The 26872-nt window shown below is 44.2% G+C and overlaps 1 protein-coding gene across 1 annotated transcript in view; it reads left to right on the top strand.

Annotated features, from left to right (window-relative positions):
• The window catches only part of DDRGK1 (DDRGK domain containing 1), a 34107-nt gene extending 10381 nt beyond the window's left edge, over nucleotides 1–23726 (top strand). The window contains exons 3-9 of the mRNA XM_042053284.1: nucleotides 5731–5837; nucleotides 7389–7490; nucleotides 14683–14805; nucleotides 16846–16884; nucleotides 20017–20073; nucleotides 20747–20795; nucleotides 22289–23726. Of these exons, the coding sequence (XP_041909218.1) occupies nucleotides 5731–5837; nucleotides 7389–7490; nucleotides 14683–14805; nucleotides 16846–16884; nucleotides 20017–20073; nucleotides 20747–20795; nucleotides 22289–22461 (650 nt within the window). The 3' untranslated portion in view covers nucleotides 22462–23726. The remainder of the gene's footprint in view (nucleotides 1–5730; nucleotides 5838–7388; nucleotides 7491–14682; nucleotides 14806–16845; nucleotides 16885–20016; nucleotides 20074–20746; nucleotides 20796–22288) is intronic.
• The last annotated feature ends 3146 nt before the right edge of the window (nucleotides 23727–26872 follow it).

Here is a 26872-nt window from a genome sequence, read left to right as displayed (position 1 = left end):
TCTTAATTTAAATTGAACCCAGACAGAGGTGGCTTTGTGGACTTGCTACAGCCAAGATGAAAATGCTGCAAGGCATAAATGGGTGAGGATTTCAGGCATTAATCATTTCGGGCAAGAGAGGCCAAGCTAAGCAGTGGGAAAAGGGGATAAATTGGAGTTGGACTGAGAGTTGTTTGGGGCATGGGGTAGTGTAAATAAATAGCATTACCCATTTCTAATTTCAAATTCCTTTTATTTACCATCCAAGGAGGGTGTGCTTGGCTCTTGTTTTGCCTAACTGATGCTCTGAGTGCATCCACTTGAAGCCTGCTCACCTCTGGGTGGACATAAGGGTGTTTTGTTGAGTGCTTTTACTTGGTTGCTGATCATGTGCAGAAAAAACACTTGTCCAGCTCTCAAACTGAGCTTGTCCCTCCAAACCTGCCCGTTGTCCTTGAACACGGCAAAGAGCTCAGAGGTGAAGAAGTTGCTTCTCTTGAGACTGCGTTTTGGAGCAGAAAGTGACCCATCCATCCGATATTTACATCAAAAATATCATTTCCTATGAAGTAACAGGAAACTCGTGAGGATGAAATAATGACAGGTACGGTTGGGTCATCTTGATCCTGCCGTGGTAAAAACGACAAGAGTGAGGATGTGAGGCAAATGTGTTTGCTTGGAGGACTGTTGGACTTTATTTCTGACAGTGGCTTTGTAAAAACATGCAGGGAGGGAGCCTGCCTGCCTTGGCACTCTGTGCGAGGGCTTTGTGGAGAGGCAGAGGCACAAAGCTTGTCCCAGCCTTGTGAGTGGGACTCAGGTCTTGCAGTCTGAGTTTTCTGTCACTTGGAGGGATGTCTGGGCTAAAACTTGCTGCTGTTGATGTGAGGGAGAGAGAAACTCGTGAGTGTAACTGCCCTAAATCATGGTGTGGTGAGCAAGAAACAGACTTGTCTAAGAAATGACAGCACTTTTCAAAGTGTCCAACACAACAGGGACCACTGGGCAGCGCTCTGGGCCTGGCGGGGGTGTGGGTGAAGAAAAGAGGCAAAAGGGAGGGATGTGCCAGAAGAGCCTCAGCAGCCCAGTCCTTTTCCAGGGAGTACTTTGGAGGGTTTAATTTTGAAAGACACTCATTTTCACATCCTCAAAATGACCTCTCTGACTTGTTGCAAAAAGTGTTGCCAAAAAATGGGACTTAGTGCGGATTGTTACGTTTTGCTTTGGTTTTTTAACAAACAGAAAGTAAGGACTCCCTCAAAGAAATAATCTGGTTTTGGCAGGTTGCTTTTATTACTTACCGCAAACTGATACAAACTGTGGGCTCTCTACTTCTGGCAGCAACATAAAACTCCAAAAGGTTAAATATCCCAACATCTGCATGGCTTTTCTCTGAGCTTTTAGCATTGTACATCTGAGCACAGGTGTTGGAATCTCCACTACAGTGAACATCTGGTTAAATTATTTTACTTCCACAGCATCAGTAATGATAAATCCAACAGCTTTTGACAGTCTGAGTGCTCGAGCTTGTAAAATAAAACATGATAAAGAAAAGTTAATGAGTGCAACATAAATGAAATCATAATTTCCTCTCTTCTTTTGCATGGCAAGACTTGGAGATCAGAATCTCACATTTTTCTTTGTGTTAATCACTATTGAGAAAGAAAGCACAAAAGAAAGAATGTTTTTAAAGTTTTTAAAATTATAATAATTGGGCATTTTAAAATGCCCTTTATTGCTTTGTGTAGCATTTAAGATCAGCATTCAAATCTTGCAGCTAAAAAAAATCTTGTATGAATGTTTTCTGCTGTTTATTTGGGGAAAATAATATAAAAATAATTTTTCACCCCCATTGAGTGATGGATATTGTGCATAAGTTCAAGAAGAATGTGTTTGTGCTGAAATCTCTTAAAATAAGCACTTTTTCTGAGTGCTGAAAGATCTGGAAAATGTGTAAATTTAGAACCGGTGATGTGGTCCCACGCTGTTCTTGTGAAATGGAGCTGCGTTAATTGGCGTAGTAGTTGAAATTATTTTAATGCTTAATCAGTAGGAAAACCTTTCTAGTACAGTTAAACTTTGACTAATATCCCAACTAGTGAATCAAAAGTCAATTTTGACTTGGTACCACTCATCCCGTGAGTTTGGTGTTCTCGGAGTGCCCCCAGTGAGTGTCTGATCCAGTCCAGGCACAGACAGGGTGTGGAAAGGGGAGGTGTGTGGTTTCTCACTTCTGCCAAAGGGCTTCAGCTGAGAATAAACTTTACATTCTGCTCTAAAGGTCTGCTGTCCTTTGTGTCTGCTGCACTTTTCTGTCCTAAATGTGGCCTGCTTTTTGTGGCTTCAGATTAATAAACCAGTTTCTTGTTCAGGTTCTAAAGTGGATTGCTACCAAATTAAATTTAAAATTAAAAAACACAGAAATTAAGACTAGTTATTAGACTATAATTAATCCCACCACGGGGTCATGTTACTCAGGAATGGCCACACCTTCCCAGTGGCTGGTGTCACACATCTGCTGGATATTAATTACATGCTGTTAATAACATCTTCTGCTTTCAGGGCGAACTGTTTTGCCTGGCATCTTCCCCCCCCCCTTCTTTCTTTCACTCCTTTTGTTAGGTGCTGCATAAATAATAAATAAGGCAGCTGGCTGTGCCCAAGGGACTTTCTGTGAGTAACCACATGTGCAGCTCGCATTCTTTTTCATGGATGGGAATCCATTTGCTTCACCCAGAACTTAGAAATAAACAAGACAAGGACAACTAGATCAGGTTGGATGGGGCTTGGAAAAACCTGGTCTAGTGGAAGGTGGGAGTGGCAGTGGGGTTGGAGTAAGATGATCTTTAAGGTCCTTTCCAATCCAAAGCATTCTGTGATTCTGGGATAACTGAAATACCTGATGCTGGTTGTTGATTTTGGAGGGTTTTGTCTGTTCTGTACACAGTACAGAATTCTGCTCAATTTCTGTCCTTACAGAGAACGTCAGCACTCCAGCACTTTTTCTAATGGTACTGGCAAGCATTTTTAAAAAGAACTCTGTAAATTTCAAGAAATTCAGACACCCGTGTGACTGATAACTATTGCCTGTTGTGCTGCCTCTCAGTATGTTCAAAATATTAAGGAAAAGCAGAGATCCCCTGAAGCCACCTCTCAGCTGGGCAGCTGAGCAACCCCACGTTTGTGTAAAGCAGGATCTGTCTCACTGGTTGTGCTTTCTGACTCTCGAGATGGGAACTGGTGGGAATGCTGTGCAAGCTCTGGAAATCACAGAATGGGTGGGGTTGGAAGGAATCTTAAAGATCATCCAGTCTCACCTCCTGCCATGGGCAGGGACACCTTCTGCTATCCCAGGTTGCTCCAAGCCCTGTCCAAGCTGGCCTTGGACACTTCCAGGGATCCAGGGGCTGCCACAGCTTCTCCGGGCACCCTGTGCCAGGGCCTCAGCACTTTCACAGGGATGAATTCCTTCCCAATATCCCATCTAACCCTGCCCTCTTTCAGTTTTAATGATGTCAGTGTCGTGGGGTTTCCCAGCTGGGCACAAACACAGGCTGCCCCAGCGCAGCACGTGGGGGATGCCAAACTGCTTTCACACACCATTAACTGAACATCTTGCATCACACCCAAGGCTCAGGGACAGATGGAGTGCAAGTTCCTATGGACTCACCCCCCATGGAGTCTCCCAGTGTTGTCACAGCCACGAGTGTGTGAGAAGTGATTGTTAAAAGCTGCTGAAACAATCAGTGCTTTATTAAAATGAAATAAAGAATTGCTGGCTGTGTGTGCAGCACCCTCCCTGCTTTTGGTGGAGCTATTCTGCTGTAACAACAAATTGATTCAGCAAATACTTGGACCATGTGTTTATGTTGCTGTCAGCATGTTCAGGTTTATTTAGTACATATTAGTTGCTGCCAGGTTTGTGTACTGGTGACCTTTCCAGCTCTGCTGAATCACGTGCTGTGTCTGAATCACCATCTCTATCTGTTGTTGGCTGTAACTCCATGCACTGGAGAAAGCTTGGAGGAAGTGGTGCTTAAGGGGTCACATCAGATACTTCAAACAGGAGGAAAGCAAATGCTGAACAAGAAAGGCACATTTGATCCAGGACTGGAAAAAAAAGCTTTAGAAGCAAGCCTTCCTTAGATTTCTGCTTAACCTCTGGCTCAGGTGATCTTAATATAGATGAAATCTGAGAAGCCCTCAGGTGGAATAGTGTCATAGGTGGGGTTTTATACTTGAAGTGTTTGCAAGAAATAATTTTCTAAACAATTAATTTTGGAGTAATAACTGCTGGTGCTGGGTGTGCTCACTCATTGTGTTTGGAACTCCCCTTGATGCTGTATTTAAAATACAAATAAAGTTATTTTAGGCATCATTAAAATTATAGAAGCAACTGTGTCAGGTCTGAGTATCCCTCCTTGCTCTGTGTGGTGCAGGAAGGGGAACCCTTTTGATCATCTCAGTAATCAGACTCCAGGAATTCTCTGAAGCCCAACTCAGCAACCAGGCTCATCTTAATTCCATCTCCTGAAAACAGCTCAGTTATTTGAGAGCCACCTACACAGCTCTCAGATAGATTTATTTCTCATGATGTCTCGGTGGTTTAACCATAGTCCCATTCTGTGTCTTGGAATTAGTAAAACAAGAGTGTTTCCAACCTAATTCTGCATGTAAAAGAAGGGGGAGTGTCATTCCTCCATATGCTCCTTTCATAGCAGCTTTTTGGGTTCCCAAAAAAGGGGACCAGGTGCTCTGGAGAGCGCTCCCTCCAGAAAACATCCTGGCACCAGCCCTGCCAAATCTGTTGCAGTTTGGATCTGAAGTCAGCATCGAGCAGAACAGCACTGGGGATGCTCAAAGTATCAGTTATTTTACCCAAAAAGGGGATCCATGTGTGAGGCTCCTTCATTTTGATCCTGCCATGACTGTGAATGTGTTGTGCGGTGTTTGTGCAGTGAGCTGAGGATTTCTCTTGGAGTGTTGAGGTCAGTCCCCAGTACTCTGGTGGGATCAAGGACTGATTTAGACCAACAAATAAAGTGGCCAAATGTTCCTGAGCTTTGGGCAGGGAGGAAGTGGTTGCCTTTAAAAGCTCTTCTTCCTCAGCCCCTGAGTGAGCAGAAACCCTCATTTGCACAGCCTTTGAGCAAAACTCTTTCATATTTCCCTGCTGCAGAAATCACCTCTCTAAACAACCATTTGTCATACAACAGGCAGATATTTACATTTTGCAGGCAGACCCAAGATTTGCATTTCAAGGGGTTTTTTCCCCTCATCCCTGAATGGTTAGTTCTGTCAGGCTAGAACCAGTGGATGAGGGGGGTGCCCCTGAATCCCACTTTTTCAAGGGATGTCTGCTCTGCAAAGCCTGAGGGTAACTGGGAGGAAAGTCTCTGCAGGCCAGTGTTGAGCAGATAAACAATGACAACCATTAGCACAATTTCTGTATCAGAGAAAGTCTCTCTTTTAATTGTGGAAAGCAAGAAATATTTATGAAAAGCATTCCTTCAAAGGATCAAGGAAATTTTTACTTCTGTCTTCACTTGAGTGTGTGTTTGCCTTGTTACTTCTGCTCTGTGGCTTTGGCAGTCGCCTGTGATTTTTTTTTCCCTTTTTCCATCTAAAAGGTCTTGTCTGAAGTGCATGTGTGTCTCCTTTTCATCTGCTGCTGCTTTAGGCAGCACTGAAGTTTCTCCAAGGGACTTTTTTACAGATGGTTTAAAATTTGTCATTTATGCAATGTTGCAGAGGAAGAGGATGCTGAGGAGGTGCCAGAATTTCAGGTGTCTGGGAAAATTGGAGCAAAGAAGCAGAGGAAACTAGAAGAGAAACAAGCCAGGAAAGCACAGAGAGAGGTGAGTATTTCCTGCCACGTATTGAGCAGAGCCTGAACAGCTCAGCAGAGAACTGGGGATGAGACAGCCCAGAAAGGCAAAGGCAGTGTCATCACGAAATGGTTGTTTTATTTTAAAATTGTAAATTCAGCTTTTGCTGGCCCAAGAGGGCTATGGAAAACAGTGTCTTATTTTCTTTCCATTCAGACTTGTGGGGAGGAAGGGAGTTAAACTCTTGAATAGTTAAACTCTTGAATGCTCTTTCTTGGATGTTTCCACTGCCTTCAGCTTAATGTCGGCACTGTCTCCCCTTAAATACACCCTGGTGGTGGTGTAACGCCCTGGGCAGTTGTGAGGAGTGGTTCAGGTGCTCTCAGAGTGCAGAAATTTGGTTTGGTTTTATATGCTTAGCCACATTTATTGTTTTTACAGATTGGAGGATATGAAAAGCATTTTGCTTTTGTTAATTTCAGTGAGGCTTTTCAGCCTTCTGAGCTGTGCTTGTGGAAGGCAGCAGTTTGTGCATTAGGTCCTTGGAATTGTTCTATATATTTTTTGCAGACTCTGTATTGTTCTGTATGAACATTTCTAAAGCTTGTGAAATCCCAAGTTGGGGATTTTAGTGTCACCTGAGGTTTAAATCCAGTGTAGTAGATGGAGCAGTTGGTAATAAACTTAATTATTGGTTAAATATAAACTTCCATTGTGAACCTTTTCTCACTCAGTGCTTTCATGATTTTGTTGTTACTTTCCATACACATTGTATTTCATTTTCCTTTTTTTGTTGTGGAAAATCTGAGAAAAGTTGGATGAATGAAGTTGGATAAGCATCAGTTGGTGGAGTGAGGAATCTGTTTCATTTTAAAACACGCTGATTTTTATTTTCCCATGTAGACAGATAAATTTCTTGGATGGGACTTTTTCTCTGAAACACTCAAAGCCAAATCTTCCACTGGAATATTTTCTGCTTGTCCTCTTAATATATTTTCAAATTTAAGTATCCCAAAGAGCCTGAAAAAAAAAATCTTTAAAAAATACACTAAACACCCTTCTTATTTTTCCCTCATTTCGCAGCAATCTCTTTGGCTTAAAAACAAAAATAAAATTATTTCAAGAGACCATTTCAGCTTTTTCTGTAAGAGATTCTGCCCAGGTTAGTGATACATTTGAATGCATTTATTTTTACAGTTTGTATTCCAAGCCCTCTTTTTTTCTTCCTTGGAATCCAGTCTAACTAAACTTCAAATGAGGAGAAATGGAATGCCATGACACAACATTGCTTAGTATCACTGTAGTAATAAGCTCATAAGCACATTCAAAGTTAAACTGTTACTGAGATACGGATAAGACAAGCGAGGAGGGTAATTTCTAAATTTACCACAATGTCAAGCGTGCTGAAGGGGAGGGGAAGTGAAATGAGAATGACTTTTTCTGATTATTCTTTTTGATGTTTCTTTCCGAGCAGGCATCTAAAAGGTGGTGAGAAACCCCCCCTGTGGTATCACGATATGAAATTTTAAAATGTGTGTATTAAAAAAGAGTAAGGCTTGGCTTGCATAATGTTTGTTTTAGGCTGAAGAAGCAGAGAGAGAAGAACGGAGAAAGCTCGAGTCAAAAAGAGAGGAGGAAAGGCGGAAAGAAGAGGAGAGAATTCGTCTGGAGGAGGAACGACAGGTGGGAATAATTGTATTTACATATGGAAATACTGAGCCAGGTTTGGTTTTGGGATTGCTTCTGGGGGACTTCTGTGACCAGGGACCTGCAGGGACCACAGGGTCTGTCCTGCTCCATCCACAGCCAGCATTTGGAGCTCAGGGCTTTGACCAGCCCAGCTCTTGAGTGTCTCCTAAGGATGGAGACGTCACAACTTCCCCTGTTCCCTTTGAGCTGCCAGCTGTAACCAGCAGGGCAGAAAGTGAAAGGCAGCAGCAACTGATTTTGCAAGTGTTGTGTGAAATTGTGTGATTTCATTCTAACTCTGTATATTTGCATGTGCTCCCCAATTAAAGATCCCTAAGCTATGCGTGTGTTAGCAGGAGTGACCCAGAAAAACAGGTACTGCTCAGCTGAAATGCTTTTGTTGAATAACTTTTCATTAGTGTGGGAGACAAACTTGAGTTCAGAGCTGCTTTTTGTACTCAGGCCATCAGTGCTGCTGGCTGAGAACTTCATGCTCTGGTGCTGCTTCAAGTTGTGTGGTGGCTTTTCTTCTGGAGGAAAGGACAGAGGTGTTCTGCACAGTCCTGAGATGAAAAATTGCAGCCCTCAGCTCTCACTGTGAATTTTTTTGGATTTTTTGGAAATTTATGTCTCTGCTTTGTAGAGATTTATTTTGATTTGTTCCAAGTGCAGGTTGTGTAAGTGGGGTGTGTTGCTGATGATATTTTTAAAAGGAAGAGAGAATTTTTCCTTTCCCCTGTCAAGGGCATGAAGGCAGGATAAAGAAATTTAAAATCAAATAATCTATACATTACACATACAGATTCTATCCATGAGATCTTTATGTGAATGTCCATTTAGCTCTGGGGTTGTCCCCCCAGTCCTTTCCCTTCTGAGCTCTCATTTCCTTTCCATCAGTAGAAGTCTTGAATTTCAGAAATTGAAAGGAGAGAATGTCAGTACTACAGCGTCAGGATGTGTAGAATAGTCTGAGACTTCGTAAAGCAGCTTGACCAAACTACCAGAGGACCAATAATTCCACAGCCTCCCTTCCAAGAGAGATGTACAAATGTATTTTTTTAATATTTTCCTAAAGTTCTGGGAATTTCATCCTCTCGAAACCCCGAATAATGGGCTGGCCTGCTCAGAAGGGGCTGTAGCACAGGACTGAGATTTTCTCCTGGGATTTTACCTGGGCTTTAGCAATTCAGCTGCATCATCAGGATCACTCAGGCATCGTTGAAAAGTTGAGTAGAAAATAAGGGTGAAATTCTAACCAGAGATCTCTTCACACAGAAATATTTATTTAGTTTTTTTTTTTTTTAATTTTGTTTCTGTTCAGTTGAGGGGCTGTGTAATTAATATTTGGTTGAATGAAGGAACTCTTATTTGTTTCTGTTTTAATTTACAGTATTCCTAGTAAAGACTGCACTACAGCACTTCTGTTTCACCAGGCTCAGGGAAAAAGAGGAATATAAACTAAGGCTCTGATTTAATTAATTAATTAATTTATTTATTTATAAATTTTGTGCCCAGCAATCCACAGAGTACTTCCTAGAACTTGGAAAATTGTTCAAATGCCTGAATCCAGCTTGATGGTTACTTTAGCCAGTACCTTCGTCAGCTACTGAAATTCTGTAAATTTTAAGCTGTTTTAGTTTGGTTTAATTATTTGTTTTCCCAGTATTTATCAGGACAGCAAGCCCACCCACCAGGCTACATCAGGAATATTATTCTGCCTCTCAGAGGAAAGTGCTTTCAATTATTTAATTTTTTTGCTTGTGTTTTAAGTTGATAATCCAGTAACTGCTGAACATGTGGAGCGTGGATCAAAGTAAATGTGTCTGACATCATTTAATGTCCATGTTCAAGTGTTTTCTTGTAATTTTAAATCTCTCTTCATCAGTCTTTAACAGGAAACAGATCAATTGAAGAGCTGTCCATGTTTAGGTTCCAGTTCCTGCAAAGGCAGCAGCAGCATGGGGAGTGTGGTAACAACAAACCTTCAGTGATTGAGCCTTGACAGGGGGATGGGAGGGGAAACAAATTGAGTGGATATTTGATTGCTGTGCCTGTAAGCAGAGCCTGTCCTTAGGCTCAGAACATCTTATCTTTCCAATCTTGTTATAGATTCAGGATGTGATGGAAAAGGACCAGCCTCTGTGAGCAGTGAGAGGATCATTGGGTTATGGAATACATAGGATAAAATGTCATTTATTTTCCTCTAGAGGAGGAATTCTTCATTGCCACGGGTAATGTCTTGGCACCTTGTGGACTTCACACATGATGAAACCATCCCTCCATCTAAGTTAGGAGGTGGAAAGGCAGAATTCTGAAAGGTAGCTCAGGTAGTGACTGATAGTCAGGAGATGAAAACTGGGGGGAGCTGGTTTTTTTAGAGGCATTTTGGTCACTGACATTGCTGTAGTTTATGTAATCCCACAAGGCACAAAAAATTCAGTGTTTGTCACTGAAGTTTGCCTGAGAAATGTTACAGTTGTCAGATACCTCATTTTCCCCTTCCTTTCCCAGTACCTGAGAGTATTTCTGCAGGTACACTGACAGTGGCAACTCCCCAAACAAGCACAGCCAGCTTTGGTAGCTAAATTCCACTTTGAACCTTTTTTTTTTCAGTCTCTCTCCCAAGAAGTGCTACTAAAATTGTGCTGACAGGTGGGAGCTGTACCTTGAGGGAGTTCTGGGAGCTAAAATTTTGCCTAGTCTTGAGAAAAATACCCTCTGCTTCTATTTCAATGTATTTGTATGCACTTATAAATAAAATGTGGTTGCCCCTTGGCTTGAGTGTTGCAAACCAGATTATGTATTTTTAAATTCAAGTTTCCTTTCCAGTGTTCTGCTGACCTGATTGGCTACAGGCCTGAGGAGGCTCCTTTGTAATTGGCATTTGCTTCAGCTCTGCTTTACCCTGGGGATTTCCCTTTCACTCTTGGAGTTTTTTGGTGGTGAGCTGGGTTTACCAACCGACACCTTATCAATGAGAGTGAACTTCCTCTGATGTTGCAAAACAGAGTCCTCAGCCAAAACCTTGCAGATCGCTCACATTAAAGGCTCTTTTTCCTTTGCCTGTGCACAGAGATTTTGGTAAATTTGCATTTAAGTGCCTAAATAAAAATGGTCTGGATCTGCGGAGCTCTAGAAGTGGAGGGTCAGCAGGATCACAAGGAGCCTCTGCAAGGTTTGACCCTAAAGTTTTGCCTCTTTGATATTTGATCACATGAGCAGAGGCACCAAGTTTTAGTTGGTTTATGATGTGAACATCAAGATTTGTGTGTTTCTCAGCAGAGCTGTTCATTATCTGTTTGATATTTATATCCATTTTTCCTACATAAACAGTGCATTTCTAGGGGCTGATGGAGAACCACTTCTAATTTCAGTTGAAGCATCAGTTTTCAAGTGTGTATACTTCCCTCAAAATTAATTTCTCCTAAGGGAGTACAAGCTGAAAAGCTTGCAATAAACCTCATTCTCCTGTGATTTTGAAGGGATAAGGACACTTGCTCTGTCTAAGCAGTGAGGGGGACAGGAGTCCTACAGATCATCTGCTCTGTGCCACATTTTCACTGCAAAGTCACTTTTGGCTTCCTGCAGAACCTTCACTGACAAGACAAAAGCTGGATGCTGTACAAGGAAGGTTTCTGTGGTCCTTGACCCTCAAAACAATCAGGATGCTCTTCTTCATCCTACAAATTAAGGAAACAGCCACAAATAAAGGAATGACAGGGAGCAGGTGGTGGCTGAGGAGTGTCCAGTGTTTGCTCTGCCTTCCTCACTACCAGTGAGACCTTTTCCACCCCAGCAGCATCCCAGAACTCCTGAGCACTTTTCAGTGATCCCAAAAATCAAGTTGTGCCTCCAGCTGTAAGCCATAGAGAATTTTTGGGATGCTGTGGGTTTCACTTGATAAAAGGTTGGGCTCTTGTGCAGCTGGCACAAGGAATGTGTTTGGCAATAATCCCTGGGACCAAGGTAAGAGGCAGACAGAGGGTAATGATCTGAAAGGAGCCTCACAGCAAATCCAAGTCCTCTGTGGGCAGGGGGGACTGGGTGAGAAAAAAACCAGAAGGAACAAAGGTTTGAGTGACTAATTTATTTATTTGTTCAATAAAAATGTGGTCAAAGTGGGGTGGTTTGTTCTTCACATGCAGTGGAATAAACTGATCAAAAAGAAATCTTTACACTGTTCAAGCCCCCAGTGTGGGTCACATGTAGATGGGTGAGGAGAGAGGCAAACCTGCTTCAAAAAAACCCACAGAATAAAAGCAGGCAGCTGAAGATGAGCATCTGCAGATACCAAATTTCCATCTGCTGGGATTTCCCCAGCACCCCACCCATGGCTACGGAGTGGCCCAGCCGCTCTCTGATCTGAGCCACGAGCTCAGAAGGCAGCTGAGTGCCACAGATGTGGGGTTTGAAATGTGGGTTTGAGCCCAGCGCCCTCTGTGTGATGCACGGAATCCTGGCCTCAGCTCTGTGAGGAGACCCCGAGGGGCTGGGGGTGTTTCCGTGCCTGGGTTCTTTGTATGGACACACTGGGCTTTGTGGGAATGCTGCTGCCTGAGTTTCACCCTGCAGCTCCCATGCAGCTGCTGCATGAGCACGTGAGAGAAGAGGGTTAGAGAGATGGTGGAACAGAAAAAGCTGGGAATAAATATTCCCAGGAATCCTGACTCTGCCAGGGCTCCCCTGCTCAGCCTCCACATTGCCTCTCCGTGGGCACTTGTGCAAAATTGTCTCTCCTCTTGCTCTGAACCAAGCTACAGTTTGGATTAATCCTTTTTTCCTCCAGATTCAATCATAGGTGAATTTAGGTTGTAAAGCATGTGAGGCTCTGCATGAATTTTTAATTTTTAGATGAAAAAAGCAGCTGGAAATACTTAATGTCATGGAGGAAGCTACAACCACCAGGAAGCTTTGAGGGCTGACACACTTTAGCAACCAAAGCAGTGGCTCAGAGCACCTGGAAATGCTCTGCTGATCAAAATTTAGCATCTGGAAAACGAACTCCTGTTGGCAAAGGAGGGGCTGGTAGCTGAGTGCTTTGCCAGTCTCGTGGCAGAGCTGCTTTTCTGCGTGTCTTGGGAGTGGAAGTGCTGATAGGAACGCACTGGGATGCCTCCAGAAAATGCAAGGTGCTGTTTGTCAGGTAGGGAAGGACCACAGGAAGGAGCCTTGCTCGTTTGTGGGACCTTCCAGAAGCAGGAAAATATATTTTAATTATTGTTGCTCTCAATTACAAATGGGACACTCTTCTGATCTTTTCTTGGTTTTTTGCAGAACCATCTAGAAATTATTTACCAGAGCAGTTTTGAGGCTTTTTGATTGGTTTTTTTTTTCCCCTCATTTCAAATCCTGCTGAATTACAACCTCTCTAATAGACAGGGGGAAGAACATTATTTTTGTCTTTCCAGGGTCAAGATTAAATTTAATGCACTTACAAGAGAAGAACAATTTGCTGTTGCTTCCAAATGAAATATGGTTATGTTGCTCTTGGCATCTGAAGTGCATATAAGGAAAAAAATCTGCTGTTGGATTAATTGTTGTGGTGATGAATGACCCAAAAAATGATCTTGTTTTGTCTCAAGAGCTTCCTCAGACCTGTTGATTTTTCATGAGATAGCAGTTTAAAAAAATGGATTTGGCTTTGCAGATGCACTAAGATCCGTTCAGTCCTGTTTTTCTCATTCTTGGATGTTGGCAGGATTCTTCCTCCTGACTTTCTGGGAATTTGATGGGAAAAAAAAAAGAGACCAAATACTCTTAGTGTTTTATCAAAGGGCAGCTCTCCCATCTCCATCTCTGGTACCTGGCTGGTTTTGGCCTTACGTGGCATCTTTTATAATATGGATATTTTTCTCGGTACTGAATGACCTGTTCCTGTCTCTTCCTGTTTTAATGGAACAAATATTTACACCCCAGCTATTTAAGGAAGCAATTACCATATTACTGTCACAGATGTAGCATGGCAAGCATTTAGAAATCAATATCATTGTTCTTTAAAAGATCAATTCCCCTGCTAATGATAGAGGAGTGTCCTGGGCTTGTCACTGAAATTTGAAGAACTCCTCTGTTTGTTTTAATCAGCCTCTGGAATGTGATGGAGGCAGAGGCCAGATCCTTTTGGAATTTCTTTGTACCAGGTGCTGCACAAACATAAATTTCTCTGTGGAAGAAACAGTCCTGTAAGGAAACATTTTTGTTCTGTGTGAGCCATGGAATCTTTTAGATTGGAAAAGGCCTCCGAGATCATCAAGTCCAACCTTCAAAGTTAATCCAACCTCCTCTTGGAGAAGAGCAAAACAAATTTTAAATTAAAATAATGGAAAGCTGCAAATTTAGGTGTTCCTGGTAAAAAACTGTTGTTATTTGAAACATTTTCGAAGTAATCTGTCATGTTCCCAAACCTTTAATCACCATTTTGCTTTGTGAAGGTGTGAATTATACAGAACCAGGCATCACCATGCTGAGCTTGGAATTTTCTGGGTCAGCTTTATGGCAGTCTTTAAGGCTTTAAGATTTATTTCAGGGGTAGGCAATGAAGGTTTTTTTTATTGCAGATAACTAAAAGCAAAGCCTGAAGCTTTTGTTTAACAATCAAATGTGTAAAAAACCCTTGTGTTAATATAATCATGCCTTGCCTCCTGTGCCTAAAACACTTTATACAGTCCTTTCCATTCCATGGAGGCACGGCTTGCTGGAGGAAAGTTTTCATAAGAAAAGAGATTTTCCTTGAAAATTTTGATTTTACTTGAAACTTTTGCAGGCCAGCTTTTCCTCTCCACCGTGTAACTCCACTGTACTTGTGAGCGCTCCCAGTGTCCTGTAGTGGCAGAGCAGAATTGGGGCCAGTAACCAAAAGTGTGGATGTTGCATCAAAGTGCAGGGAGGGGCAGGGACTTCCTGTCAGAAGCAGCAGATTCATGCAAATGAAGCAGGCAGGTTGCTATTTAAGAGTGGTTTTCTGCCCTCTGTCAGCTCTGGTAAGAAGCAGCCTTGGTGTGGGAACCAGCACTGGGTGTGAGATGGTCACTGCCTCGGGGGTGGCTTGTGACACTCGTGCCGTCAAGGGAGAGCTTGGACTCATTTTAAAAACTTTTTATGTGCTGGCTGCAGATAAAGAAGATGCTGCTTCACTTAAAACCTTACTTGGGAAAGAGCAAACTGACCACTTGTCATCTTTCCTGTCCAGGAAGAGGAAAAAAGGAAGGCAAAGGAAGAAGAGGAGAAGAGAGAGTATGAAGAGTACCTGAAGCTGAAGGAGAGTTTTGTAGTTGAAGAGGAAGGGGTTGAAGAATCAATGACAGAGGAACAGGTATGTGAGGCTGGTTCTGCAGTTCCCCTTCTCTTTGTTAGACTTGCTGCGTTCTGTCTCGTGTAAAATGAACTCAAGAGCAGGAGTCAGGCAAAGGTTTTTCCTTGTGAAAGCTAAATTGTGTCCATGGCACAGGTTAACATGCAGTATTTCCTGGGGAATGCTGCAGTTCCTCATACCAGTCTCCTATGGGTTATTTCAGAGTTCTGAGGAAAATGTCTCTTGCTGGAAATGAGTTCTGTCCTCCCTGTGTCTAAGAGCTGAAATAAAACTCATTCTGGAATTCAGATAATCTCACCATCAGCAGCTCTGCCTTACCCACAGAGCCTGAGCCAGCAAAGCTGAATTTGGAGTTTGAAAGTGCCCTCAGACCTTGGGGGCAATTTCTCGAGTTTGGGTTTATTTTCTACACCAAGAGAGCTGCTGTGAAATCAAATTAAAAACCAAGCTCTTGTCTCAAAAGGCTTCTGATGAGGGAATTCTCAGGACAAACCCACACTGCTGCTCCTGTGGCTGCCTGCGGAGCTGCTGCGGATGGAGGTTGAAATGTGATACTTGATATAGTATCACAGCAAACCTGAAAAAGGTTTCCTGTCGTGGGAGGCAGAGTTCTTGTTTTGTCTGCTCAAAACCTGTTAGACACAATTTATTTGCTATCACATCCTGAAATTGCTCTTGGGTTGTAGCTGCCAATTTGAGCTGTCCAGTGCATTTCTGGGGAAGGATTTATTTCAGGGCCATGTGTGCATTTGCTCCTCTGCTAGAGAGACTCTGGAATTAAATGGATTTGCTTTAGTGTGACTGAGAGTGGCTTTGAGCACAGCAGATTGTGCCTAGTGTCAAGCAGCATTGACTCATTACAGACTCTCACTGTAGACCCCTTGCCATCAAGAAAAATTCCTCCACCACACCAGGATTAACACAAAGAGAATTTGTATCTGGTGATGGGGAATTCCTTAAGATGCAGTGAACAGCAAAATGCACACTTCTGTTGACAGTTCCTTCAAAAATCTGTGCCTGTCCTGTTAGGAGATGAGATTATCCCTGAATTTTGATGTGTTCCACTTCAAACACCCATTAAAGCTGGAATGTGTTGATTGTCCATATTCCTACAGCTGCCTGTCAAAGAGAAATTAATCTTTCTGGATGTCAGAACAGAGAAGGGTGTTCCTCACCTAGAAGAGCTTGGCAGGCAGTTGATGATGCCTGGATCTCAACCTGAGATAACTTCGGTAGGGGTGGGGAGTTAGAACTTGAACTGCAGGTGATTTAAAAGTCATACTCAGAAATTATAACAGGTACAGAGTTACTTGGAGACAGCAGAAACGAGAAAGAAATTAAGTAGCCACCTTGGCCTCGTGGTTCCTGAAGTACTGAAGCATTTCAGGATCCTGTTCGAAAAGCTGACTCTGTCTTGTGCTGTCGGAGCTGCTGTGCCAAAATGCTGTGCTGAAAATCCACCTCCTGAGTCCAGAGCTAAGCAGTTAATTAATTAAGGCTGATTGACTTCCAGGGTTGCAGAGTAAGCTGATCTCCTGTTAACGTCAATGCACATTGTTTGCATTGCCTCTGCAGTGGAGCTGCTGCCGTTAATGCGCTGCATTCCAGGTGCATCCCTTTGAAATGCTTGAGCCTCCCCAGCTGTTGTGCAGCTGTGCTGCACTTGGCCATCTGCAGGAGCTGTGTCCTGAGTCACTCTGGGTTTACCTCTGCACAGAATGTCCTTGGTGTGTGACTTAACCATGCTCAAACTCACTCAGGTGTGGTTATTTTGGGGAAGAATAAAAAATTTTATAACCTTTCAGAAAATGCTTAAATTGTACCTGAGCCACATTCTGTCTGAGAAAATACCTGTCAGAAATCCCTCGTTAAGATTAAATCTGGATTATTTTTCTTCACAGTTCAACATCTCAGTGTGTGTAGTTAAAATTTAGGAATTATGCAATCTAAACACTTTTATAGTATTCATACTCAGCAAGTTTTTGATGCATTTAATGCTCATGAATTTGAAATAACAATTGTTTTCCTTACTGTCTCCAGTCTCGCAGCTTTCTTATGGAATTCCTGGAATATGTTAAGGTAAGGTGCCATTGGTTTTTCTCCTTAGATTATGTCAAATCCCTTTTGTCAAAGAGGGACATCTTTACTTCCTCTTTCATTTACTTAAATATTCAACGAGTAACAAGAGTGATACCTTCACTAAGTTTTATTTACGGAACCAGCACGAGCACATCCAGCATTGCTAAAATTGTTTCATTCCAGCTGGGTCTTGGCTTTTGGAGCAGGGTGTGGCTCTTGCCCTGTGTTATAAAGACAGCCTGGTGGATCTCCCTCAGAGTTTATGGAAGCAATGTTTGCTGTGGATTGAGATTTGGGACGTTCAGGTTTTTTTGTTTGTGAACATCAGCCATGGTTTTAAAAACCTGTCTCTCCATGTGAGCTCAGCAGTAAGGAGAGTTGCTGTACCAGGAGGGTGTTTCTGGGCCTCCAACACTGGCATTGGAAAGCTCAATCCCGACTTTTCCTGTGATTCCTTCACTTTTTTCTATCCCTGCAGCTTGCATAATGTTCGGCAGGGCAGTTTAAGAAGCAGCTCACTTGTTTTAAACAGGGTGTGTCAGTCTTCCTTTCATCCCATTGTATGGTTGGGTATTTAAAACCTGAGGTGTGTCCATGAGGATTTAAAACCGGAGGTGTCCACCTCCGATCGGTGAGGACAAACGCTCTCCACTCTTGCTGTAGATAGCAAAGGTCAGATGCATTTTTCTCCTCTCACTCTAACAGTGTCATGCCAATCTTTTTTTCCTAATGAATCCCTTTCTCCCCTTACTGGAATCTGAACTCTCAGGATGTGTGACGTGTGTGGAAGGCTTCTCTAGCAAGCAAATCACTTGGATACTTAGTGAGCCCCTAATCATTTTGTATTCCCAAATCTCATGCTTTGGGCCGGTTTTGCATGTCCATTATCCCAGCAAAACCCTGGACTTAGAGCTGATTTATCTCCTGGACTCACAGATTGGCCTCATGGATAACTCTCCTTAGGGAGTCCTTTGGAGTGATTGCCAGGCAGTTCTGGACAAGAGCTCAGTGCAGAGCCCCTCCAAAGCTCTGCGGGGCTGCTCTCTGCCTCTGTTCTACCTCTGTAGGTAAAAAAGGAGATTCCAGTGTCCCTTGGGATCTTCCACAAACACTGGGAGTTTTCCAAGGGATGACGCGGCGGGGGCAGACTCTGCCCATTGCCCCGGGGGTTGTGGTGGATGGACCAGGTTAGTCACAAACTCCCAGTTCAGTGTTGCAGCACTAAGTTTTATATCAGTCACTCCATCTTGACGTCAGAGAAATTAAACTTGGGCTGAAAACTGAAGTCTGAATATTCGACACCTGATTTCCTCTGCAGAGCTGAGCTGCAGAACTGGGGCATCGCTTTCTTTTACGAGTTTTAAGTATTTTTCTTTAATCTCGAAAGTGTGCTTAACATATAGATTACATATTGCCCTCATCTTCTGTTCTGTTCACAGAAACCATTGACAGGAAGCAGCACTGAGCTGCTCATAGCTGTCTGAAAAAATGTATAAATTAATTGGCATTTTTTAAAAAATAAAACTGAATTTAGCTCTTCTGTTGAATTCAATTTCTTATGCTGGTATCATTGACTGGAGATAGCTCAACCCCATGCTTCATTCTTAAATGTTGGAGTTAAAATGCAGCCTCTTGCTCTGTTTCACCCCTTGCTGAGGACAGCAGCAGCATCACCCCTCAAATGAAATGAATTCAGGAAAATGTGGATATGTTTTTGTTGCTGAAGGAAAGTTAAACCTGGCTCTAGAACATGATGCATGTGGAGAAGTGTTTCATTCCCTTGGGACCTCACATTGTCCTTGTATTCCAGAGCCTGCGTGTGGGGTGCATCCTAATCCCACCCCACCCCCTCGGGCTCTCATTCCCAGCAGGATCTGTCTTGGAAAGTTTCCACTAAACGTGGTCATTGAGGGGGAACATCTTTAAGTGAAGGTTTAAGTCCTGTTTTTCTTGTTCATGTGGCTTTGCACCAACACCCCCCCAGTCCCTTTAAAAGAAGATGTGACGAATGTTGGCAGTTCCCAGCTCTGAGAACTGAATTCCATGGACTGGTTCCAGTTCCATGTGTTCAGTCCATGGTATTCAGTTCTCTAGCTTGGCTGCATCGAACTTCACAACTGCTAAATCTGTGTGTGGCTTTTTTTTTTTCTGTCTGATTTTATTAATGAAAGAGATTAATCTATTTCAGCCTCTTTATTTCTTCAGTGGCCTCCCAGTGTATTCTCAAGACCAGAAACAAAGGACTTTATTGTTTGAAGTATTTAATTTGTTAATGGAGATGCAGCTCCTGTGGCTGTACATACATGGATTTTAGGAATGTAGTCCTGAATATCAACTGAGCTTTCCAACAGTTTTATCTTTTCCAAGCTCCTTACAAACACCGCATCCTTTTGCACCTAAACAGTTGAGTTCCTAAAACTTTGGCAGAGAAGAAAACAGGAACCAAGTAGCTCAGACAAGCAGTGCAGGTGTTTTCTCTGGAGCTACAGAGAAGCACAAAACCAGATGTGAGCAGTGGTGGCTGCACCCTGACTGAGAAAAGCTCCAGGAAGAATCTGTCAAAAGCAAAGTGACAATTTGCAGTTCCAACAGTGACAATTTTAATAAGGTGTTGGCTTGCTTAGGAAGATTATTATGGCATTAATACACACGACATCAGTAAAACAGACTAAAGCACTTAATGCTGCCAGTCTTGCCTGGGTTTTATGTAAGTGCTGATGCACACCAGTGAGCGTTTTAAAAGGTGCTTTGGAACATCCCTCGAAGAAAAAAGGGACCTTGATGAAACACACTGGAAATTAAAGGTAGCAGCTGAGGAACTCAGGAGGTGGGGGAGCAGAGCCATGGCTGTTCCTTGTGCTCATCCTGATGGAAGGAAAAGTCCAGGATCAACGCTGGCAAATGTGTTTGAGTCTTGCCCTAAGTGGGTCAGAGCACTCAGTCTTTCCACAGAGCTCGCTGCTTTAGGTAACTTGAGAGTTTTTTTCATCAGAGGAAAGTGCTTACTAGGAAAAGTTAGTTACAGGGACAGGTTCTGCTTTGTCTGGTTAATGCATTTTTTATTTGAATGGAAAAAAAAAAAAAAATCCCAACCTTCTCATTCATCAGCTTAACTCTTGTTTGTTTCCACAGAAAACAAAGGTTGTCCAGCTGGAGGACTTGGCTTCACATATGGGTTTAAGGACACAGGTAAGCACTGACTTTTGGGGTGGAAGCACTAATTTTTGCTGGGTCCCTGCCTCCCTCTTAAACCAGAACTCCATTTAAGTGTGCATTGGGTTACTTAAAGGAATTTATCTGATTAAAATCTAAACTATAATTTCCTTCTGCAGTCATATAACGACAAGAAAAAGAGAGGTAGAACTGTAGAAACCAGTCTTAAGGTCCAGTGGACCTGCATGCTTGGAGTAACTGTAGAGTAAACCCAGCCATAAATTCAACAAGTTGTTGCTTTGGGTTGGTAGGAGAGGTTTGCTTCTGAAAGGAGCAGGAAAAGACATTAAAAAAATGTGGAATTATTGAGCAAGGACCTTGGAGAAGGACCTCAGTGTGCTTCATGGAACTTCATGGCACTGCACAGCCTTTCCATGGGAAGATTCCTATAACCCCCTGCTCCTTGAAACAGCCAAGTAATGGAAATAAAAGTCTCATTTAAGGAATAGGGGAATTTAATTTGAACATTCCAAAACGCAAAAACAATTCATCCCTCTAAGACCAAAGGGCTTACTGCATCTCTCCATGTACTGAATTCCTTAACCCTGAGGGATTTAAATGTAAACCCCTCTGTAGTTTATCTGAATGTGTGAAATGTTTTTTGCTTCCCTTTTGATCAGCCTGTTATTCCTCTTTCTCTTCTGCACAGGATGCAATTAACAGAATCCAGGACCTGATGGCAGATGGCACCCTGACAGGTGACAGCCAAAGCACAAAGGGGATCTTTCTGTAGCTGGTGAAGAGGTGGTGGTGCAGAAAATGCCTGTTGCAGAGAGAGACTTCCAGTGTCATTCCTGTTTTAAGGATCTAGTAGGACTTGATAGCTAGATGTTTCTATTTTATTTGTTTACCCATCTGCTGAAGGCCTCTTGGGGTTGCTGAGCAGCAAATGGTGCCCTCTGAACTCTGAATTTGAGAGGATCACTGGGATGATTCGGGGTGGCTTCCAAGCCTGGTGGCTGAAGCCAGGGCTGGGGTATGGCACGTGGGAGAGACAAAACATCCCAGAGCACTGCAGGATGCTGGAGTCAGTGAAGTGTTTTTCCCAGCCACGTATCCACCCAGTCCAAGTTGGAATGGCAGCAGAGACTGAGCATGAACAAGGCTGGTTTATTGCTGGGCAGCCTTGTTCTTTGCAAGGGTGAAGTAGGGGAAGGTGCCAGCACAAACATTTACTGACCTGATCCTGTGCTCGTGGCTGGGGAACAACTGTCTCAGCAGGTACATGTGGATGCCCTTTTAAATGCCCTAAAAGTGCTTGGAATAAGGAGAAGGATGTGTGCTGTCCTGGCTGGCTGTGGCCCAAAGCCAGGGAGGCTCTGCCTTGGTGTAGTACATAAAAGCAGGGTTCTGTTCTCAGTCAGGTTGGAGCAACTGAAATATGGAAAGTGAGCTGCATTCCCTGTCACAGGGGAAGCTGGAAAGGCTGAGCTGGGCCCCACAAGGACTCTCAGTGCCCTCCTGGCCCCTCCTGCTCTGCCTTTCTCCACCAACTGCCTGAGCTGAGAACATGAGCACCAAAAAAGCAGGGCTATGAGGATGGGGAAGGGTCTGGAGAGGAATCCTTATGAGGAGCAGCTGAGGGCACTTGGCTTGTTCAGCCTGGGGGAGACGGAGCCCAGACCTCACCATGGTCTGCAGCTCCTCCTGAGGGGCAGTGCAGGGGCAGCTCCGATCTCTGGGACAGTGACAGGACCTAGGAAATGGCTGGAGCTGGGTCAGGGGAGGTTTAGGTCGGATATCAGGGAAAGGTTCTTCCCCCAGAGGGTGCTGGGCACTGCCCAGCCTCCCCAGGGAATGGGCACAGCCCTGAGGCTGCCAGAGCTCCAGGAGCATTTGGCCAGCGTTCCCAGGCACAGGGTGGGATCGTTGGGGTGGCTGGGCAGGGCCCCGGTGGGTTCCTTCCGGCTCAAGACATCTGTGATTCCATGAAAACGAGGCACCTGTGGAGCTCCCAGCCAGCTGTGCCCAGTGCTCAGAACGTGTTCCTTCGAACAGAATGAGCATTCCCAGGGCCCTGGGCTGCTGGCACAGCCCTGCTCCAGCACCCGGCTGTGGCGAGGAGATAAAAGCCAGCCTGGCCTAGATAGGAAGTGCTGCCTCAGCAGCTGGAACGTCCCTTCCCAAAGCAGTGACTGATGCCTGTGGGGAGCCCAAGTGCTGACTGCAGGGTCCTGTCTTTGCCCTGCAGGTGTGATTGATGACAGGGGAAAGTTCATCTACATCACTGCAGAGGAGATGGCAGCCGTGGCCCAGTACATCAAGCAGCGAGGCCGAGTCTCCATCGCAGAGCTGGCCCAGGCCAGCAACTCCCTCATCAACCTCCAGCCTGACAGCAGAGCTGTGGCTCCAACCGTGGCCTGAGAAAAAACACTGCAGGAGTTCAACCTCTTAATGAATAAACTACGTAATTAAAAGCAAACAAGAATCTCCCCGGTCCGTTCGTGGTGCCTGAAGGTAGGATGCTCTTGGGAAGCATCAGCTGCAAACTCAGAAGTTTTGCTTTTCCTTCTGTTAGAACTGGTGTTAAATGGGAGAGTTGATTGTACACGAGACTGGCCAGGAACTCAAACACTGATGCACCTGTAACCCTTGGAGATCAGTAATTTATCCCTTGGCTATAAACAAACCTTTTGTCCTTTGCACGTTCTGATGTCTGTATCAAATAGATTGGGGGTTGATTGCATTCAGGATTCTCCAGGCTTGCTCTGCACTGTGGAGCTGTTTAACTTCATGATGGACACAGCCATAGGTATGTAGGTTTTGGCTGCTGTACCCACACTGGAAGGAAAGAGTAAAAAGAAAATATTCTAAGTTTGTCTTTGTTCTTGCTGAAATATATCCCAAAACTCTGGAAAGAATGGTTGCTCTGTTGTGAAAACTTTCAGGGGCTAATTCAGGAAACCTTTGCTATATAAGTATGTTTTCCTTGGTTTATATAATATAAAAAGTTGGCTTGCAGACAAGCTGCATCATTTCCCTGTAGCCAAGAGACAGAAGCCCCTCCAGGGAAGGGCTAACTCGGCTCATTTATTGTGCAGGCCAGTTCTGCTGATACCAACCAGATCCTGGTGATTCATCCTTTGAAGTCAGAGCCAGCTCAGAGTGTCTGAAGGTCTCAGACACCCCCACCCTGTGGCCTCTGTGTTCTGCAGGTTTGGGGGTTTTAAAATAAAAGCTTCAGACACTCTGAGTCATGCAACTAATGTTCCAAGTTAATGATTATTAATGTATTAATTGTATGGGTCACTGTATTTCCTGCGTAAGAATATGTATTTTTTAGATCATTCCTTCTCCTTTCTGAAATCAGCAGAATCTATGTGGATGAATTGAGGAGGACAAGAGGCTTTGTCTTTGCCAAAGTTCGAGTTAACTTGAGCAGACTAAAAGCCACGTTAGCAGTGGGATGAGACAGCAATAAAACAATGGAAGGAAGCACTTCCTTTTAATCTCTGCACTGCTGCTGGATGTGAGAGTGCAGGAGAGTGGAGTTCCACCAGCACCACGTGTTGGTGTGAAAGATCAGCACATTCTTAGTGCTGTACAACCACAGCCAGCAAAGAGTTATTTAACATTTGAGGCTTGTAAAGTCTCTTACTTATGGATTTCATATTAAATTTTAAAAAACATTTGGTTTTGCCATTATTTTTTTGTTCTGTCTTAAACTACTCTTGTAATAAAATCAACAATATTGAAAGAATTGCAGAGGTTTGTGTTAGAAATGGGCAGGGACACAGCTGGGGTAAGACATGACTGTGTAGCTCTGCCAGCAGCTGCTCTGCTCTCTTAATCCTCTCCCACCATTTCCATTCCTGTTCTTTTCACCCAGCTGCATCCTCTCAGCACTTAGGAAAACTCCTTTTTCTCTCATTTTGGGGTCTTTGCTGCATGTGAATTGTGAGGCTGGGGACTTCCATGAGCCAGGGGAAAATAATGCAGGTAACAAAAAACATGAGGGGGCTTCTAACTCTGCTGAAAACTCCTGTGGAACAAACTCTGCTCTGCCTTGAAGGAATTCTTCCACTTCTCTGTGTTTCCTGAGTGGCTCTAGGAGGTGAGGACAGGTGGCTGTTGGTGCTCTGACCCTGTGCCTTGGGGAACAGCCACCACTCTTCCAGCTGCAGCTCAGTTTTCTGTTAAGGAGCTCTTGGTGTTTTCTAGGAATCCACTTCCAAAGTCCAAGGAGGCAGTTGAAAGTCTGGAACACCATTGCTTCAGGCCATCTGTTTGGATGGTTTATAAATGAGGCAATTCAAACCTACGCTGCTGTTTCAATCTGCGTCTCTGGAAGTGGAGGGGGAAGAAATTCAGGGCTGTGCCCCCAGAATTACTGCACTGACTGAATTCTAAACAGACATTTCATATATCCCAGAGAGACATCTAATGGGAGGAGAGTTGTTCCCTCCCTGCTGGCACTGAAATAGGGAACACTCCTGGGTGTCCTGGCTGAGCTGGGAGTTGTCCCCAGTGTCGTGGGTGAGGATGGTGGCTGAGGGTGCTGGAGGAGAGGTGAAACAGTCTGTGGGTACTGGAGTGTTCCTCTTTCCCCAGTGTTTAGGTATTAAACTGTCTTTATCTCCCTCCAGCATTCCAGAGCCTAAAGGGGCTCCAGGAGAGGTGGAGAGGGACTTTGGACAAAGTCCTGGAGTGACAGGACAAGGGGGAATGGCTTCACACTTAGCAGAGGGCAGGGTTAGATGGGATATTGGGAAGGAATTCCTCTCTGTGAGGGTGGGGAGGCCCTGGCACAGGGTGCCCAGAGAAGCTGTGGCTGCCCCTGGATCCCTGGAAGTGTCCAAGGCCAGGCTGGACGGGGCTTGGAGCCAGCTGGGATAGTGGAAGGTGTCCCTGCCCATGGCAGGGGGTGGAACTGGATGGGCTTTAAGGTCCCTTCCCACACAATTCCATCATTCTGTGGTCTCAGCCCATGAGTTTTCTTGCTTTTACCCCTCTGATTCCCTCCCTCATCCCATGGCCCTGTGGTTCTGTGAGACTCAGCTGCCAGCTGGGATTAAGCCCTGACAGTCTGGCACAGTCAGCACCAAGTACAGGGCAGCAAAACCCTGATAAAATGGTAAATACAGTAAAATTCTGGGCAGGAGATTTTGGGACGATGCATACACAAATGGCTCATCAGGGTTATCCTGTGGGCAAGGGCAGCTCCTCCCACTGCCCCTCTTTGCTAGAGGCAGGATGGTGTTGATATTTTGCTTCCTGCTGCTTTGTCCAATCTGCTTTCATCAGTTTTAAAAGGGTGGAACATCCCCCTATTATCTGACTTTCAAAAAACTCCATTCCCTATTTTCTATGAAACTTTGTCCATGCATTATGCAGCATTTTTCCTCATGTTTTCCCTCTGAAGTAGCACAGGACTCCCAGGTACTCTGGCTGTACATGGAAGGAATACTACTACTGCTACTACTACTAAGTACAAGCTCAATTGTCCTAATTTTGCCATTCCACCCAAAGGTAAAGGCCAGGAAAAATGAGATTGGAAACCTTGTCACCAGAACACACAAGGTGAGATCTCAAGGATCTCACAAGGATCACAAGGAAAACTCCAGCTTCTCTTCCTATGAAATAAATGGAGTTTATGTGAAGTGTTTACAGGTTAGAAAATAAAAGCAACAAATGTCACAACTTTTCATTTTTTACCCATCACCCTCAGGGTCTCTGAGTTTTCTCTGTAACTATGGATACTAGGAACAGATTTGGGGTTTTTTTTTCTTGTTTGGGGTTCTGTTCTAATTCATGTTGCATGTTCATCACTTTAGGAAAATGTTAAATATCACAAGATGGCAGTGAATTACAAAGCTGCTGTATTCCCCTCTGCGCAGGAACAGCCACGTTCTGCAGTCACAGATTTCTTTCTTTTTAACCCTAAAAGCAAATCCAGATCATTAATACGAATTTGTGGCTGCAGGGATCCCTGCAGAAAAAAGCTGATACCCAGGGAAGTGTTGTGCCTGCAGCACTGCAGGGTTGGGACTTTAATTCTTTTCATCTTCTTTGCTACAAAAGAAAAGTAAAACAAAGGAGGGGGGAAATATCTCCTTCCTGCCTTAAGGACAAAAGAACATTTTATGACCTCTCTGGATACATCTGGAGTCATCAAATGTGACATTTTCTGTCCCTGGGGATGAGGTGGAGCAAAGAGCAGCATCAGCTGGCCTGGGATAAAACCCCCACACCTGGGGTGCCCCAGCCCTTCCCAGCCCACCTGGTCCAGGTATGGCTTTGCCTTCCTCACCCATCCTGGTGTTCCAGGCCAGGCTGGACAGGACCTGGAGCAACCTGGGAGAGTGGAAGGTGTCCCTGAATGAGATGGGCTTTAAGGTCCCTTCCAACCCAAACCAAAAGGGTTCTTCAAAAGGCATCTCATACTGGCATGGACTGGTTTGGTGATGACATTAGAGGAGCTCCAGTTTTATTCGTTGTCCAGTAACCCAGTTCATTTCCCTCCTAGAGCCAAAGACCTGCCCTTCCCTTTCTGAAGTGAGCCAGCTGAGCTGGTTATCCCTGAAGCCCACAGGCCCTGTGCAGACCTGCACTCTGAGATGCAGTCCAGCAGCAGAGGCACAATTCCCTTTGGTCTCTCTTTTTCAGACCTTGTAGTGGCCTGGAAGTTAAGATGACCAAAAGCAGGGTCAGAATGGTTGCAGAGGGGATCTCGCCCTGTGCTCAGATGTGAACTGCAGGAGGGATGGGCACCTCCTAAAACACCTCCTGGCCAGGTGGATCCAGGGTCCCTGCAGAGGACAGAGATTCCTGGTTT

The sequence above is a fragment of the Corvus kubaryi genome, unplaced genomic scaffold, assembly GCF_017639235.1.
Source record: "Corvus kubaryi isolate FWS band 111438036 unplaced genomic scaffold, C.kubaryi_AGA036_p1.0 split1-131, whole genome shotgun sequence".
Lineage (NCBI taxonomy): Eukaryota > Metazoa > Chordata > Aves > Passeriformes > Corvidae > Corvus > Corvus kubaryi.
This window is presented reverse-complemented; position numbering and strand designations above follow the sequence as displayed.